Source organism: Accipiter gentilis, chromosome 6 (genome assembly GCF_929443795.1).
Source record: "Accipiter gentilis chromosome 6, bAccGen1.1, whole genome shotgun sequence".
Classification (NCBI taxonomy): domain Eukaryota; kingdom Metazoa; phylum Chordata; class Aves; order Accipitriformes; family Accipitridae; genus Astur; species Astur gentilis.
Genome location: NC_064885.1, coordinates 44,179,630 through 44,198,560, shown reverse-complemented (window position 1 = coordinate 44,198,560; position 18,931 = coordinate 44,179,630). Strand labels below are relative to the sequence as shown.

Sequence of the window (18,931 nt, the reverse complement as noted above, 5' to 3'; positions counted from 1 at the left end):
TCCGATCAGGTGTAGGCTAGAAGGTTGTAAAATGGAATTGGACTTCCCTGGATTTAAAGGCTGGGCTTCTGAGCTACAAAACTTCTTCAGGCTTAGTTGAAACGAAAGGTGATTAAATAGAAAAGCAATGGCCATGACTAAACATTCGAAGTTTCATAACCAGTTAGTCTTCAAACTTGAGAATATTTTGAAAACTTATTACCCCGTAGGTTGTATGTATGAATTAACAGTAATCGTGGAGCCTGCCTAGTTTTAGGTGACACGTAAAAGTACAGGATTGTGCAGTTGTTATTTACTCGGGCTACTGAGGGAAGATACACAGGCAACAGATTTCTTACTCTGATATATGAGGAAGAAGGTGACAGGGTATATTTATTGTCTCATTTCCTTAAAGCTATCATTAGATTAAATTCATTTTGAATGGCAGGCAAGGGTCTGAGTCCAAGGATGCTTTGTTGTACTATGAGGCAGTTGAATCGGTGGGCAAAATTGGGGCATTATGTGAGCGATTTGTAATTCACTTGTGTCAGCAAGCAGTGCCAAAGCTGTCCTGTGAGAACTCCCCTCAGCTGCAGTGGAGGGTATGGTTTCCATACATCCACCGCACAGTGCCGGCGTTCCCTGCGGTGGGAACAGCCTGGCTTTGTGATTTCTTTTCATTTACCCACAAAATCCTCCTTTATGCTTGTTGCCTTAGAAGTGTTGTGAAGCACCGCTGTGCCACGTGCCGCCTAGGCACGAGCTTCGTGTTTTTCTGGGCTGAAAGCTGTATTGCAAACATGGGAAATTGCCAGTTCAGATGTATCTGGCAGCTGCCTACAGCTCGGACCCTCCTAGGCAGATGCCTGACTCGCGTTCTTCAGCCTCGTGACAGAAGACGTTAGAGTTTTAGATCTGGTAGATTAACAAGGTAATGGATAGTACCTATCTTCAGGAGTATCAACAAAACAGTTTAATTAGTGGAAGCAGAGAACTTTAATTTAAAATTTCTCTGGTATATTATTATCTAATTGCGGAAGTAATCAGAATTGTAATGCAGAATAGCCCTTACTGAAAGGTTTTTCTGTAGGCAGTCAGGGCCAAGAAGTTACTCTTCCGCTGACTCGCTGCCGTCACTGTGCGGTGTTGTGAGGGCTTTCAGCCCCGTTCATCCTGGTGAGACTGAGGAGATCATGAAAGCATAATCCTAAGCAAGATGCTGGAACAGGGGTTTGGTGGGGTGCCGTACAGGATCCTGGAGTACCTTGCCATCCCAGCAGCCGCGGCACGGGCGCCTCGGAAAGGCTGGGGGTGTGGGTAAGGCTGTGCTCTGGGCTGTGGTCAGCGAGGGGCACGCAGCCCTCTGCTGCTGCCCTGGGGGGGGCACATAAAAATTTCAGGGGTTTTTGCTGATTTTTCTTTATTCTGAAAGTGCTCTTAGTTCATTCTGCTTTGGGAGGTTCAACAATATAATCAGAAATAAATTGGTGTGAATCAAGCTGCTTCAAACCTTAAATGTAGACGTTCATTTTCCTTTTTGGAGAAAGGTTAATTTTGTTTTGCGTTATTCCACCTCTTGAATTCTACTACTTTGTTGCTTTACTAAGTCTCAGATGCTGTTCATCATTGTCTAGTATTACTAGGTAACAGTTACTGAGTTTATCTATATTCTGCTTCCTATAGCGAGGCCAAGGATTGAATAAACTAACATTTTTAGACACCTCCGTGACAAATACCACACACTGACAAGCATTTGAAAGTAGCAGGTGCTGCTGTTGCTTTCTTTTAAAACCTGTTTTGCATGGAGGTTTCTGGTGCTTGTCCAGTTTGCATGTCTCAGGAGCACCGAAGATGCTACTTTCCAAAATTTCATAAGCAGGGAAGATACTATTGAGAAGAATCTGTTATGTCATTCACTGCAGTCTGTCCTCCAAGCGGTTTTGAGCGGACTGGTAAACGTACCGTTTTGTGGCCTTTGCAGAGTGTCCCAGCTGCATCGCTTTGCATCCCAGCGTCTGGTGCGAATCTGACTTCCCTGAACTTAGAGCCCATGTATATTGGAAACCTGGAAAATGAATCTGAAGTACAGGAGATGGTGATGCATCACACCAAACAGCTGAAACAAACATTAAACAGTCAAAAGGGTGTTGCTCCACAGGGCCATTATTTTGGTTGCCCAGAGGAGGCAGACTGTTAAAGCTGCATGGTTTTTACAGTACTGTGCAGAACGGCTTATGTGGCCACAGTAAAGGTTCTTGTACGTGTGGTGTAGATGAAGATCTTGTGGCCAGTTCAGATTAAAATAATACACTTTCCTCTCTGTTTTTATTTCCTTTAAGTACTCCTTTTATTCTGCTGCTTCAGATTGAATGCAGAGGTGGTAAGGACACAGGGATGCCTGTAATTAGAAGGATGAGCCTTAGCACCTCTTGATGCCCAGAATAGGGAGGGCGTGATTGCTACTTAGGAGCTGCGCGAACGTCGTTTTTCTAACAGCGCTAACCCCGAGGAAGTCACACGTGTTGGATTATAAAAGACGCCTTGCAGTAACTATGCGTTACTTTCAAAGGCTTAATATGTGTTTTCCTTTGCCTTGTGCACATTTTAAATGCAAATGCTATGAAGAGATGATTTTGCTGTTAACAAAGACCAGCTCATTAAAACAAAACAAAAAAGTTCTGTTCCCTTTTGTTGTCATATTTTTATGATTTTTGTCCATGATGAGGATGACTTCCGTAACTATGAATATTTATCAAAAAATTGCTGCAACTAACTCTTGTCCAGAAGGAATTTTACTGTGGTTTTATGGCTGTTTTCCAGTATGAACAAGGAAGGACACTCATATCAGTGGTCAGGTGTTGCCTGAAATAAGCTGGTTTTGCGCTGTGGTTTGTTTGTAAGCGGTGGCAGAATAATCCCGCACACAAACGTTGCAGGTGCTGCCAGAGGGCTCGGAGATCTGCCGGAGTGCGAGCAAAACTTGTGTGTGTAGATCCAGCATTTTGGCTAATGTGCTTTATACACCTAACAGCTGTCAGGTGTGGAGTGGGGCTGGGTGTGATTGCTTCCCTAGGGACTCCTATGTGCAAATCTGTCCTGCTATTTCCAGCCCAGTGAAGGGGTAGCAGGGGGACCCGAGGCAGGCAGAGGCTCCAGGGCTTTCCTTTGCCTGCATACGTGGTGGTCTCCACTATTTGTGTTCCTTAGGGATTAGAGCAGTTGCCTATGATTATTTTTTTTATTTTATTTTATTAACAAATATATATTGTAAACTTAGTTTCCCAAGTAATGCAGTAAAGTAAACAACATTTCCTTCCTACTACCCCATAATTATTTACTGAAAGGATAAACACGTGAATAGTTTTTTATTGCTATCCTCGGTGACATTTGGAATCTGTTCTGCCGTGCATATGTGCAATTGTAATTCCCATTAGTGTCAATGAGAGTTCACAGCAATTAAAAAGGAAAGAGAAGGGACTGTTAAAACTGTGGCATAGTTGTGATGAAACTTGAATACCTCCCAAGATAAAAAAATACACATTTAATATAAAGAGTTGAGAGGTGAAGGTTTTGCATGTGGCATTTTAAAATGGAGCGTGGTGCCTGGTAAGAATGTTCAAGCAAGCAGTCGATGTCGCCCCTTCCCGTTCTACCTTCAGCAGTTTGTGTAGGGTGATCGTCTTAGTCATTGCTTTGCTTGGAGAATAAAGCCAGTGACAAATGTTGTTCTACGCTGTTATGCGCATTCAGAACCAGCACAGTAAATTTTCCTGCTCTGAAGCTGATGTGAAATTTCTTCCGTAGCTTCAGTGGAAGCAACAGGAGAGCAGCATCAGCAGGGCTGAGGGGCTGAGCTGGTGCAGGTCGACACACGGGATGCTGCCCGTGCCCATCAGGCTCTTTGGTGACTGTGTGAGGGTTTGATGGGTGCTGGCCTCAGGATGAAATCCAGCTATGTATCAGGAGAATTGCTTTTCCTCTGGGATAAATTTTGTTGTTGTTGTTGTTGTTGTTTAAACATTTACTTGCTGTCAGCTATTACCCTGTGAAATAGTCCATGTTTCAAATTATGTGCATATGCTGCATTGTTATAAAAGACTGTTTTTATCCAAAATATCTTGATTTTAGGTAGCTGGGAAAACTCACTTTTACTCTACTATAGAGAAAAAAAAGTCAAAGTTTGCAATAGATATAATCTGTCCTCACTGAAGTCTAACTTAAGTTCTCACTAAATGCAGCTTGGATTTTTAATGGGATAATTGCTATTTGGTATTAATTAGAAATATCAGCAGCAGTTTATAAGGTAAAAGTATAGTTCTGTCACTAGGATGCTAAATAGTGGGCTGCAAGCTTATTTTCGTTTGAATCTATAGATCGCACAGGAAAACTGAGGAAGCCAGGGCTGAGTAAACCACAGTTGGCTGTGAGTTTTGTGTAGCCAGATTATCATTTCCTTAAGCCAAGTATGTAATCAGCATTAACCCAGCGTGGGGACACGGGCAGTGCCGCTGCACAGCCCCCCCATGTCCGTGTGTCCTTCTGCAGCCCCGCTACCTCCCAGAGCTGCCAGTTGCTGCTGGCGAGAAGTCTCGGAGAGAAACAACTTCCAGCCCTTATTTGAGCACTGTCAGAAAGCGTGCAGCTGCCGGTGTTGCTCTTAGGACCTTCTGCTTTTGGCAAATATGCCAAATACTTGTTTTCACAGAAGAATATTTTGGGATGTAAATATGCACACTGTATATCAGTGGCTGAATTGGAATGAATTTCTGCACAACAAAAAGAAATCAGTACTAGACAGGTTAAAATATGTCTAATCGTTTGACAGCTTGAAAACTGAGCTCTCACATAGCCCTCCATTGCTAGCCCAGCTGTACTGGACTCATTTTATCAATTCTTTCTTGGAATTTACAGGTGGCAGTTTAAACTTCTGCATAGAGTCCAGCTTTTCCTATTGGAAGTATATCTTGCTGTCTGCCCCGAGGGAGACTGCTGCTGTAAAAGGAATTTTTTTTTCCCTTACGTACTTGTCAGTAGCATTACATTCAGAGTTAGTTCTTACAGAAGTGCGTCAGTCTTGCTTGCAGTGGCACAGAAAAAAATTAACAGAGCATGCACTGAATTTTCCCCTTATCTCGGTATACCACATTTTATGTATCTTGTAGTGAGATGTTTTGTTTCTACGGTTTCAGACTTCGTGTTTCAGAAGATTAATAGACTTAGCAGCTCTGTTTGCTAAGCTTAGCGATGATAACAATGTAATAAGTCATGAGACGGTCACAGATCATCTGGCAAGGCAAAATATGCCTTGTGCTTGAACTTGGAGCAGGTATTACTTGGAGAGAAAAGTAAAATGTCGAAATCATTATAAATAATTTGTCCTGGCTTGGGTGGCTCTAAGTCCAGGTTTGCCCGAAGACCCTGCTCAGGAAGCTCAGTTGATGGCATCTGCGTTCACCCTTTCTACGTACCCACAGATGAGAGACAGCGTTTTTAAAGTACATGTATGGTATTCAATGCAGCAAGTGCAGAGCACAGGATGGTTGCTCTGTCTGCGCTCGGCCACAGGTGCCCCCGGTGCAGGATGGAGGAGTGGGGAGCAGCGCGGTGCTGGGTGCTGGACCCCGGGCTCCCGCCGCCCTTGCTGCCCGTGCCGCGTGGAGTGGCTCCGCGCATTCCTGCGGCGCTGCTGGCTCCCGCACAAGTGAGTCCGACTGTGAGCGGTGAGTAAGGACTTGGGAACCCAGAGCATGCTTGGGCTCTGGGCCCAATCCTGCTTCCAGAGAAGTTAATGGGAGTTTTTCCTTCTAAAAAAGGGAGAGCGATCAGTGCTGCTCGGCTGGGTCCTGCGAGGCCCTCGGCGCTCCTCCCCTGGGAGTCCTTTAAGCCCAAGCTCCCCGCTTTGCACGGGGAGGGGTGGTCCGCAGGTGCGTGGCCGAAGCCCACCGCGGGTCAGCCTGCAGCGGGGCACGTGGGACGGGGGTGTGCTCCCGAGACCGCTTCAGCTCTGGCGTTGCAGTGACGTTGCCTCCGCTGCAGTGACACCTACACAGCGTTCGAGGAGATAAGCTCTTCTTTTAAATTTAAGTAAATTGCTGTAGGAGGAAGTGAAGTTTGCTGCGTTAATTGGGTCTAGATATACCCGAGGTCTCGAGCCTTTAAACTGCGCTCCCCGCGGGCACCGTGGAGGAGCTTGCAGGCTCCCGGAGCTCGCTGAACCAGGCAGATGTGTCAGGTTTTCCGAGCAGGTTGCCAAGCTGAAGGCAGCAGTAATTAGGTCTGGATTCACCATAGAAAAGACATGTCTCTGTGCGCGCAGGCGCCCGAGAGCTGGTGCTCCAACATCTGCCGACTTTGCTCGTGGAGGTGCAGGTGGGATGGCGGCTGCTCTGGGGCTGGCTGTGCAGAACCACCCGCCCTTCCTCCTCCTCGCCGATCCCTGGGGGTCGGTGCTTGCCATCCCAACCGACACTGGCTATTTCGGTGTTGCTTTTGCCATCTGGTTTCCATGGAAGAAAGCTCCTGTCAGCTGCACATGCTGATAAACACAGCATGATTTACTTGTGAGAAATAAACTCTAGTATTTTTTTCTGTGACTCTCTGAAGCTTAGAAAAAAAAAAAAAAATCCAAACAAAAAATATTTCTTCCAGTGCTTGGAAGACTTTATTAGTGCCTGGGCAGCATTCTTGACTTTGTATGATCACTTTTGGTTTCCAGTGAAATCCTTTCCATATGTAAGTTTTTATGGGAATCCTTCAGTGCTCAATGCATGGGCAAAACTGAAACTGACTTTGTGACTTCTTTCACAAGCAGTGAAAAATCAAAGGTAGTGCGTCCCTGATACTGATAATGTAACTGTGTGCTTTTCAGCTTTTTGATGTGTAACAGTTAAAAGTGTTCTTCTGGGAGTGCAGCCACTTGCTTCTATGACTTAGCTTTGCAAACCACTTAGAAGAAAGTCCCTGGGAAAATATCTTGCATTCTACTGAGCTCCTGTATTTATGTGCAAATATATTCCATAAATAAATCTTTCATGATGTGATTTTTTTGTGAAAGTAGACGCAGCTCTGTTCAATTCTTCTAGTTCAATACAGCTAATGGTGGCAACTGAAATATAAGAATTTGAACTGCTTTCACTCACTTTTATGTGTGACTGATGAAATTATTGCTTTGGGTTTGTTTGGTTTGTTTTCTACAAGTTCTAAGCATTCTGTCTTTAATCACCATTTTTATAAAAATTGCGTTTTCTTAAATCTTTTCAGAAGCTATTTTCCAAATATTCCATGTTTTTTGTATAAGACTAGAATTTTAAACTTTCGTATTTAGTATTGTCCTGGTTTTTGGCAGGGGACGTCTGCTTCGGCTCTTCCCTAGAAAGAAAATAGACAAGGAGCTGCAGAACTAGCGCTTGGCGTGTGAGTGGCACCGTTAGATGGGCTCGAGCACTTCTTTGTATTGGGTTTTCACATAGCATCATTCTTCAAGCTTATTTTGGGTTCTTTAAAAAAATAAGAAAGTTTAAAGTAACCCTAATAGCAGGGGTATAACCTGAGTGCTTTCGATACCTTTAAAAAATTGTCTAAAATTTTTGGTCCACATCTGTGGTCCTTTGACATGTTAACATTGGTATCTTTATTCTGTTGTAGTAGGCATTTGGGGGAAAGTGATTCATTTTTACGCTGCATGAATATATAGAGGCCATTTCTTCTGCAAGAAGAATTAATGGGAATTTGAAGGTTATGTGTTCTGCGATTTGGCACTGGTTGAGCATAGAAAAGCTTGCCTACAGAGTGAGCAAAAAGGACACAGCTCACTTCTTGCTCAGGAAGGAGACTGTACTGGAGACCAGAGGGTGAGCCTTGTGTGCGGGGCTCTGCTAGAGTGGTGGGAAATGCCGCTCCTTTGGCCTGACCTAAGCAGAACGGGCTGAGAGAATGAGTCACAGGCAGGTGGTGTTGGTCCAAGAGTGATCCGGCAACTGTTACAACGTGAGACCACAGGGTATAGGAGGATGCAAGAGGATAACGAAGGGTCCGCATTCGTTCTGCCTCAAAGATGTTCCTTGATTATTCTGTGGAAGATGGGAGCTCAGAAATAATTCAGATAGGTCAGCCGTGCAACAGCCATAAATAAAAACTTAGCAAGGTAGTGGGTTATGACCTGATCCATAGCCCAGAAACAAAAATTATTCAAGATCTGACTGACCAAGCTGGAAACCCCCTGTAGCTGCCATTTGTGATGATACAGAAGGAGGTGCCGCCATGCTCACTGCACCTTCAGTGCTCTTTTTCTTTTTTTTAAAATACAAATTTATTAAGCTCAGGTGGTAACAGCCTGTGGGTGATCTCATGTGCCCTTGTGTGTTACACCAACGGTGTCTCTGAAGCTGTTTTTGCTTGGTGGCCCCGGGAACGCCCCAGGACCCCGTGCCGGCAGCGGCTGGGGTTTCTGCTGCCGCGCTGTCTGCAGGGCTGCAGGCGCGACAGCGTTGCAGCTCCTTCCCGTATGAGCACAGACCTTCTGGAAGGGCCTTCTGGGTGATGAGGTAACCAGAAACCTCTTTTTCATCCTCCCGTAAGTTCATCTTTATTACCCACAGCAAAAGGCTAAAAGCAAGAGAAAAGTTGTATGCAAGCATGTACTTAAGCAGCGTGACACCAGCTGGGTTATCTAGACATCGGGGAATGCATGAGCAAAATGAGTGTTAGCAAAATTCATCAGCAAACCCAGCTCTTGAGCAAGGAGGGGAGGAAAGCTAGCCTTAAACCCTGTGCACGGTGCACACACTGGGAGGGTGTCCCCATTAACTGCATCGCTGCCGTCTTGCGGACTGGGAACAGCCTTGCTCAGAAGTCCCTTTGTAGTTCACCTCCGTCAGTCGTGGCAGTTCTTCTGGGTGAGATTTTGTGCAGAAGAAACTGTTCCAAACGGGCCATTAGTGGGTTGTTTTTCGTGATTATTGTTAGCTATGTAAATATCATGATTCAAGATGAATAACAATAAATTATAGCAAATAGTGATCAAAAAATGGTCTCAAAGACATTTTCACTTCTTTCCTAAAATAAAGCAAAGTCATTCAGTTTTTGTTCCTTCTTTTTAATACTGGTGACTAATTTGGAGCTCTTCCCTGACACCTGAAGTCACATGTGTTTATTTAGCTTGGGTGAGATTGTTCACGATGCAAAATGAATTGCATCAGTAGGTGTTTCTGTGCTGCTGAGCACTGTATGTGTAGTGATCTCTGTGAAGTCAAGGAAAGCATCTCCTAAAGTTGATCAGTTTTGCTGTATACTGAAGAAGCATTTTGCTCTTATGTTAGTACATAACAGTTATCTTGGGATACCTTGGATGGTGACAGAGCGTAGAGAGTTAAAAACCCCATTCTCTATGATTTCGATTCTTTCATAAATAACGAAAAGAAATTATTTTAGATTCATTGTGTTTTCTGATAAGCAGTACAAGTTTTTATTATGCTGGAAGGATAGGACTGATAAATTAAATGTAAGGCCAGAATGTATTAAAGCAGAAAATACCCTATTTTGGATTTGAGATTCTTTGAGAAACAGAAGGCTTTGAACTGAAACGCAGTTGGCTTTATCTCCTATCTTGCAGCAGATGCTGGAGTAGTTTTCCAGCGCCGTCGTTGCCTTGTGATTCATGTTAACATTAACAGGACTCAGGCAGTTACACCCGCGCACTAAGCTGGCGTTGCCTCGCTGCTCTGGGTGTCCCCAGCATGGCAGTGCTGTGATTGTTGGAGACTGGGGTGATTTCGGAGGCATGGGTCCCCCGGCCCTTTCTCAGAGGTGCTGTGCGGGGTGCTGCCCGGCCATGCCACGGTGCCGGTGCAACGGCTTGGCGCTGTCCGCGGCTCTCCTTCAGTCCCTGCTGCATCAGCGATCCCATCTTCACCCGTTAGCCTGTAATTTTCTCATTCTTGGAGAGAAGCATGTGATTGTCACAGCGTTGCCACAGCTCACCATTACAGAGCTGAAGTGACCAGGCCATCGAAACCCGAGTTCTAATTTTCTGTCGAAAGCGGAACTCTGTATAACGTCTTCCTCATTATCTGTACTCATGTCCCTTTTTGTTTGCCCTCAAGTCAGATGCAAGATGAAGCAATCCACGTAAGTGTAACTTCTGATTCGCCTTGCTAGGAGCATGCCCGTTTATGCAGCAGGCAGTTAGGGGTAAGGTGCCCCACACTGAATTTTGCCGAAGACGCCCCGGTCCTCCCCGGCAGGTCCTGCTGCGGCGGTGTGTCTCTCCGCAGGGTGAGCAGGGGTCCGTGGCGGCCTGGGGGAGTGGGACGGCGGGGTGTGACCCGAGTGGGGTCATGTGCCGGCTTGGAGCAGGTGACATGAATGGCCTTTGCCGTATCTGGTAATTTAAGTTCAGATTTAATCTCGCCGATTAATTTGATGTGTGCAAGGATGTGCTGGCTGTATCCGGGCTCCTAGTTCATAATTATTGACATAACAAAACGATCATCATGTGAACGGGCAAGGACTTTGAAATCTAGAGTTTGGTGGCAGGGCCAAATGTGGAAGGGGGTGCCTGGACTGGAGCAGGTTAGTGAAGCTAAGCGGAGGAGCTTGCTGGCTGGAGCAAATGCTGTTAGTAAGAAATCAATAATAATGTTAGTACTGACCATGTATATGCCATAATCCATCAGGTGCTCACCAGAGTGGTCTCTCAGGACTCATTTTACCCACTGCTGGGATCCGTATCTGGGGAAGGAAAAAGCTACCCTTTGGAACCAGGGCCACATGGCAGCTGCTTTAGGAAGGGAAGTGAAAAATGATACAGCTGATGGTAAAAACTGGGAGCCCTTCTAGAGGTAACATGTAGATTTAATTTAGAACCTTAGCAGTAATGAGGTGCTGGTATTTTTTCCCTTGCTATACAATAGAGGTTAAGGCACCCGACCTGCAAGAAGCTAGGCTGGGTGTCCGCTGCATCTCTTGTGAGTGAGAGCTCCTCTGGGTCACTTCTCCCCGAAACCTTCGGCATCAGCTGAATTTGATGTTGGAGGGAAGCAGTTGCTTCCCTTGCTGAGTCATGGGCATCGCTTTTTTCGTAGTAGTTGTTATCACGGATGATGCTAATAATCATGTTTCGTATATATATAACATTTTATATGTATATATACACACACGTATGGTTAGAAATCACCTGTCAATATGGGAGTGTTTTTCAGTGATGTGTAGCTATCTTTTTTGCCACCGTTACAAGTACCTCCCAGTTTTGAATCTCAGTTGTGGGACTCATCCTGAGGTTTGCCATGTGGCCGTGTTCTCGAGGAAAGCACCCAAAACCTGCCGCATATGCGGCGGACTTTGTTAACGTTTGGCTGCATAATCGACAGGCACCTCCAGCCTGCTCCCACTGAAACAAGCAGGAGAAGTAACAAGAATTATAGTCACATGTGTGCGTGACGCAGGAGAGAGTAGGAAACATTTTGCAGGTGAAATGTGCCTTTCTGGTGGCAGGGGACAGTGTGGGGCGAACGATTCGGAGTGACTGACCGACCGGGTCAGCCCAGCTCGCACAGCCTGTGCTGCCCCAGACGAGACGCTGGGTTTGCGGGAGGCTGATGCTGGTATGATGCTGTTGACGTCGGTCATCTCGCTCCTCTCCGGCATCACTTGGCTTATGTATGCTTGCAGTTAATTAGACAAAATGTCTTTAATGTGCAAGCGTCTGATTAATAAATAGCTCTGTACTTTTTAGAAGGGTGCATGGTTGTTTAGTTATGGCCTCTGAAATGTCTTTGTATAGAAACTCAGTATTTAAAATGAATATTCATTAGAACAAGCACGTAAGACTGATTTTAATAAAAGAGCTTCTGGTTATTTCAATTAAGTTTGTTTTCTTTTTTAGAAGAATTACTTCTCGGAGTTTTAAGTTAAATCACTAGATTACTGTTATTTTTAAAGATAAACAACAACTTTTTAGACTTGCGTGGGAAACGTCACTTCTTTTACAGTTGAAACTCCCCTATGTCAGGATAATACAGAACTTCCTATTCCTAAAATATATTATGTAAATGTTACAGTAAAGGAATTACAGTATGGATATGTTTTTACTACCAGAAACGGTATTTGCAGCTTCGATGGTGTGGATGGATATGTTTATGCTTTGTAATACATAAATCAACGGTAAAATGGATTAAATGCAGGGTAGTCCTTCCTGCCATTTTCTGTCTCTGGCTTGCAAGTTGAAAGAGAAGAATAATAGCTAGTATACACATCTCCTAGTCTAGAGACAGACACTGACCTTTCCCTATCTTAGTTTATAAATACCCATCCATCTAGTGCTGTCAGATAATGTGAATTCTGCATGTCTCTGAAGTCCCAAATTTTGTAAAGGAATTGATATATCACCACAGGTTATAAAAAAAGAAAAATTTCAGCAGGTGTATTTCTTGACTTTGCAGGTTTTTAAAATTACAGTAATAGCGGTTAATTCATAACAGTCTACTCTTTAAAGGAAAGGTTTATGGAATTTGCCATATAACTTTCTGACTTGAAAATAGTGTTACTCTAATTAATCTAAAGTAAGAGAGGATTGGGCTGTGGGATTTGTATGTCCGTGCCATTATGCTGTTGCTAGGAATTGGTTCACAGTTTGATTAGGGACGTAACTCTTGGAGAACTGATTTCAAGGAAATACCTTATTTCTGCAGTAACGTGTGCGCGATTGGGGGCGCTTTATGACATGTTGCCTCTTTTTTCGTTATTTATCCAGTTTTCCTGAACGGAGTACACGTGGATGTGTTAAATTCAGGTGTAATGTCACAGTTAGGTGTTTCTGCTAAAACGGTTTCAGAAACTGTGAAATATACTCAAGATAAAAACACATCTGATGAGGATCTGCCTAAGAAGCCCACTGAAGTCAGTGGGAGGTTGCACTGCCTTCCTAAGCAACTCTGTCAGAGCTAAAACAGTGCAGAAATAACCTTTAAAACACTACTACTAGTACTACTACTACTAAAACTATGTATATTATGCAAAATATCTGGGTCATAGAAATAGTGTTGGCAGTTTTTTTACAAATCCGGTGTGGGACTTGCTTAGTAGTTCAATGCTAATATGTGCTTGTAGTTTTACCAAGCTCTGTTTATGTCACAAATTGCTGGGCTGTGGGGGGCTGTGAAGGATGTCTCCAATGGCACAGTATCTGGGCATTCCCACTTCAGAGCTGGCTATTCTGTGCTGCTGCCTTTGCGCTCTGCTTTTTCTTGATACATGTGAAAGTCCAAAATTGAGAGAGGGGTCTTTTTGCTTTTACGTGTTGTCGTGTGGGGGTAGTGAGTACAGTTCCTACAGAGCTAGAGTACAAGACCAATTTAGTTTGTTCAGCAGTAGTTGACTAAAGAATATTTTCCTTTAACCAATCCTTCAGTTCAGTTATGCGGCCAAGATGTTAATTAGCTCATTGTTTCTGCTTAATTTTGTGATGGCACTATAATTATATCCCTCAGTTGTGCCATGAAGTAATTGCTGTAGCTTTTCCAAATTTTATGTTGAGATGTGTTATTGGTAAACTTCGAATTTGGCAGAGGTGTTTTGAAAATACTGTAAGGCAGTCAGTAATTTTTTTGTTTCTTTATTTAAAAGCTAGCCATTTGGCAATTTCAAGCTTTGAGACTGTACTGTCAATGTAAATAGAATATTGATTTTATTCCATTTCCTATCTCATTAGAGTCATTGTCATGAGGATGGATTCATGTTGTGTAATTATCTGTTCTTGCTGACAGTTCTCATGTTATTGAGACTGGTGTTTCCAGCTTCCACTTTCTCCGAGCATAAAAATAGCATTCTTCACTGCCATGTTCTTCTTTAGTGTCATAGCTTTTTGCCTGTCCAGCTTTATACATCTTTCTTTCTGAGAGTAGTGTGTGAATTGAGATAGAGAAAACAGGAATGTCCAGCAAACCCGGTTACAGGAAGAGTGAAAACAATGGCTCCTTGGGAACAGTTCCCGGTGCAGTGAGACACTCCTGTTCAGATACCTTATTTTTGTGTCAAAGACTGTAACGAGGAGGAAAAATGTATCATTTACTTGGCTGTACAACATTTCTTTATAGCAGTAACGGGAAGTAATAAAAATTGAACATACTTAATCAGCACTGAGGAACCATAATCACATGGTCCTTTCTGTGTTAGTTTTACTTTCTTGGGCATTTTCAGATAACCCTTCCATTGATTTGTGAAGCTGTTTCTTAATAATTTTCATTGACCCAGCTCAGCAGACAACTAAGTCATCTCTCCTACCCTCTTAAGGAATGACTTCTCAGTGTTATTTCTCTCTCTTGTCTTTTCTGAGAATCACTTTTTAATTTGCTTTTTGGTCTTTTCAGCTTCATTTTCCTTCTATTCTCAATAATCAGTGAAGGCAAGGCTATGCTTTGTCCAAACCAGTGTTGCAGCAGTCCCACGATAAGTAGCACATGCTTTCAAATTTCAAAAGGTGAACTTCAAAAACCAGCTGTGGATTAAGAACAACCTTTAGTACTGAATGGCCTACTAGTGGAGTCTGGAAACTGTCAGCCCCCAAATAAATTTTAATTGAATTTAAAAAAGACAAATAATAAAAATCAACTCAACCCCTTTCCTGTCCTGTCACGAGGGTTCCTCCCTCTGGATTTCTTGCAGCCTTTCCCAGTTTATCAGAGACAGCCCAAAGAGAGACATCACACACATCTGCTGGGTTTTTTTTCAGACAGTATCCTTTAGCATTTGAGGCTTACTGGGGACTCTTTTATTGGCTTAGAATATCATGAGAGAATTTCAAAGCGAGGAGAAAATAGTTTATGCAGGTAAAAAAATTATAATTCTATGCTAATATCTTCCTTTATTTAGTGGAGATATTGAAGATATGCCTCTGGTCTGGAGTCAGTCTTTATTTTTGCTAGAAGGCTATTTTTAAAGCTGACATTTCTGGCTATGTTTTCAGGTAGATAAAAAATTCTGACAAAACAATTTTTCTTCAGGTAACTGTAGAGACAAAATATACATCTAGCATTTCTTCACATTCAGAAGATTTACCTCGGAGGCAGCACAGCTCCTCGGAGTATTACTTGTCTTTTTGTAGCTGGCAGCCTGAAGAATGAAGGGTGAAATTCAGCCTCGTTTAATGCAGTTACAGATGTGTCACTGACCTCAAGAGGAGCAGGATTTTGCTGCGAGTAAGTGGCTAGTCCGACTCCAAAATGATAAAGCTAGGAATAAAGCATAGCTTCCTGAGTTTTACCAGGAAGATTACTCCTTTCACTACATGTGAGCACAAAAGATACTTTTCATCTGTTTTCATTTTGTATGTTGCCTTCGTGCTGTCTTTCTTTCCTCGTTAGGGGTGACTGCTCTTGTAATGAGAGTGAAATTAAATATCTTGTTTTGAAAATGTGGCCTTTAACTTGCTTTGGCTTTAGCATGTAAACTATATCAATTGCTGCTCTAACTCATCTTGGTGTTTGGAAAAATCAATGCTTGGTATGGATTGTATACCAAACTGACTAACAAGAGAAAATCCCTGCTTAGCGCTGTTTCACAGCTTTGTTGTAGAGCTCTTACTGCCTGCATTGGCATCACCCTCTCCTGAGGGTCTCACAAGGAATAAATGTTCATAACAAAATAACACTCAAAATCATTGTTTTGTGCTGTGCAAGAGTGATGGTGGGAGGAAGCGGATACATCTATTGGCTCTCTCTGTGGAGGACAGGGTGAGTTGCAGTACACCTTGGCTGGAGGCCGGGTGATGTGTTTTCGGCTTCCGAAAGCTCTGACGTGAAGGGCAGTCCCGCACGAGGCGGCTGGGGATGTCCGGAGCCCGTCCCACCAGGGTGCCTGGGTGGGCCCACGGGCAGGCGGCATCGTCAGGTCCCGGCATGCTGTTCTGCACTTTCAAAGCTCGTGGTGCTAAGCCGTCATGGCTGGGTAGCCTGGCACAGGTGGGAGAACCAAACTTGTTTGCCCGAGCACTTGTTGGGGAACGAGTTTCCAAGACCCAAGCCTCTGCTGTATCCCCAAGTGCTGATCAGTAGTGACTGCTGACACGGGATGGCTTTGACTTTGGAGTTGTTTAGGCAGTTCGAGTAAAGGAGTGTCTGTGTTTACCAAGACGACACCTGGCTGTTAACTTGTGCTTGCAAGTAATTACGCACGGTTGTTTGTCTCCTGCTAGCAGGGATTAAAAATGTGGGCATGATTAGAAGCGTCCTTCCTGGCAAGGAAACCACGGTGCCTGTTATAATCTTGTTAGCTGTATTAGGTGTGCTTTACTTCTCCTGGAGTTTGTTCTTCTAGTCACTCAGTCCCTGGAAAAAGGTGCTTCGCAGATTTTCGTCGTGTACTGGGTTGCATCCACGCTGACCAGCATCACTTCCCAAGATGCGTTTCTGATGGCAGCGTTGGTGAGGCTGCTTTGGGGGCGGTGGGAGACACGAAGGTTACGGAGCGGTGTCTTTAGAAAGACAGGGATGGGAACAGCCTTGCCCCCGAACGCGGGCGGGATGCTGCTGGGGGTTGCGGTGCTGGCAGGAGAAGTGCCACGGTCCGTGTTGCCCGCGGGCTCCAGTAGGCGCTGCCGTGGGTGCCCCTCAGCTCCGTGCTCCAGGCTGCTCGTTTGAGATCTCCGTCTGGGCTGGGACAAGAGTTATTTATTTATAGATACTATATTTATTGTAGCGTTATATTTACGCGTGGCACCGGGCTTCTGTGGCAAAGCTGGGCACGGGAACCTCGTCTCGAAGAAGCACCCGCTCTGCCTTGGCATCTGAGGGGAAAAGGTTTACCCTCTCGTTTCTAGATGTTAAACGCCTGGGTGTTTGTTGTTTGGTTTTTTTAAGTGGTGATGTTTATCACGAAGGCGGTAGTTCACCTGCAGCCTGTTAAGAGGAGGGAACGGAGGGAGCGCCGAGCGATCCGTCTCTTCGGGAAGGGGCAGCCGCACACGGGCAGGCCCGTCATTCCCCGAGTTTTTCGGTGAGCACGGCCGCGGGGCAGCGTGCGGTGACCCCGCAACGACGGAGGGCGAGGGCCGCGGGCGGCGCCGGGGCCGACCGGTTCCCGTCCCGTCCCGTCCCGCCAACGGGCGCCGTGCCGGCTCCGTCCCTCGGCAAGCACCGACGCCCGCCGGAGCGGAGGGGTCGCGCCGGCCGTGGGGCTGCCCGGCCGCGGCCGGTAACCGCCGCCCCTCGGAGGGGGTCCGGTGAGGGGAGCCCGTACCTGCGGGCCGCGCCGTGTGTGTGTGGGGAGGGGGGGGGGGGGGGGGGGGCTCGGCGGGGCGGGGCGGCGGCGGCGCAGGCGGGCGGGTCAGCGGACGGTACCATTCCCCGCGCCGCGCGTGGGCGCTGCTGCTGCTGCGGCGGCGCCGCCGCCGATCGCCGACCGCCGCCGCCGCCATGGTCCGTCCCCCTCGCTGCATGTCGGGTAGAGCCCGGGCCCACACGCTCGTCCTCCGGCGGCCGGGCGAGCCCCGTCGGGCGGGCGCGCTCGGCGGCCGGGGCAGCGCAGCCAGCGTCTGACAGGCGCGACCTTTCATAAGACGGCCCCCGCCATTGGCTTCCTGCCCGGGAATATCGCTGCAACGCTATCTGCGATTGGCTCGCTCCCGATCATGCCTGGCTCCGCACGGGGAAGCGGCCCCTCTCCTCGCAGCCCGGCGGCGGCTGGCGTGAGTGCCCTGCGCGGGGCGGCGGCGGCGGCTCCGCGGGACACCCCGAAATGCCGCCCGGTGACTTGTAACGTGTCTCTTCTCTCTACAGGTTGGTACTAAGAAGTGCCTTTCCTGACGTCTCTGCTGCTTGGGACCGCTTCTAGAGCAGCCGCTGCTTTTTGCCTTGCTTGCTGCCAGCTAGACTGCGACGACAGCGCATCCGCCCGCCACCTCTAGCCAGACACCCCCGCTGCCACCCAAAGCCGAGAGAAAGGCGCTGTCGGGCCTTGCCGTAGGCTGCTTTACTGTAAAAATAAAAGTTTGCTGAGAAGGTCAGATATCTTCTGCCCGAAAATCGTGGAGAGGAGGAGGAGGAGGAGGAGGAAAAAAAAAAAAAAAAAAAAATCCAGTCTCGATCGTTGCTCTAAACTGCTGCATCTGTCTATGCCAAACTAATCGATACCGATTGCACCACCAAACCCCGCTGCAAATTCAGCTGCGTGGAGAGAGTACCTTTCAGACAACTTTCCTGAAAGCGGCTTGGAAATCCCGTGTCAGAGGGTCTGCCACGTTTTCATGCTTGCATTGTGGGCTCCGGTTGGCACCCAGGATGGGTTACTGAGCGCACGAGGCTAGTCCCGGGCCACACTTCTTAACGTTCACCTTGCTGGTTAAGCCTAGCGTTTCTCTGAGTACGAAACCTCTGTCGATTAACAGTGTCGCACTGTGAACTCCCGGTGGCACATCTTTTCCTTGAGATTGCGGCCACCCGCTTTTACACGTACTTTTAAAATAGGGAGCGGGGGAAAAAAAAAAAAAGTATTCTGGAGGTGGCGCTTTCATCATTTCCAGTTTATCAGTTCAGCTACTCGTTTGTCCGTTTTATTGGAAATTTTAACTACCTGTAAAATCTAAAGATGGCTGTTAGTGTCACACCGATTCGGGACACAAAATGGCTAACGCTGGAAGTGTGTAGGGAGTTCCAAAGGGGGACTTGCTCACGACCAGACACGGAATGTAAATTTGCACACCCATCGAAAAGCTGCCAAGTTGAAAACGGACGCGTAATCGCCTGCTTTGATTCATTGAAAGTGAGTAAATATTATATTATTTTCAAGGATATACGGTTAACGAAAGAACCAGTTGTAGCCAGAGAAACCCTGCAGCCTGAAAGGGAGCATTCGCTGGCTGCCAGCAGTGGGATGTTTTGCTGCTTTTATTTTATTGATGCTTGTTGATTTGTTTTGCTGTTTTCCTCAGGGGAAGGATAGCAGAAATGAAGGGAAAACACGC

General features: G+C 45.9%; 1 protein-coding gene across 18 annotated transcripts in view; it reads left to right on the top strand.

The window, feature by feature from the left end:
* The window catches only part of MBNL1 (muscleblind like splicing regulator 1), a 108,473-nt gene that overhangs the window by 10,091 nt on the left and 79,451 nt on the right, over positions 1–18,931 (top strand). For 3 of the 18 annotated variants that reach the window (XM_049803841.1, XM_049803843.1, XM_049803844.1), the window contains exon 2: positions 17,748–18,729. The exons of 3 other annotated variants lie outside the window; for them this stretch is intronic. In XM_049803841.1, the coding sequence (XP_049659798.1) occupies positions 18,556–18,729 (174 nt within the window). In that variant the 5' untranslated portion in view covers positions 17,748–18,555. Of the gene's footprint in view, positions 1–8,364; positions 8,552–17,460; positions 18,730–18,931 lie in introns of those variants that run through there. 12 more of the 18 variants (XM_049803854.1, XM_049803845.1, XM_049803850.1 and 9 more) reach the window with 11 other exon arrangements.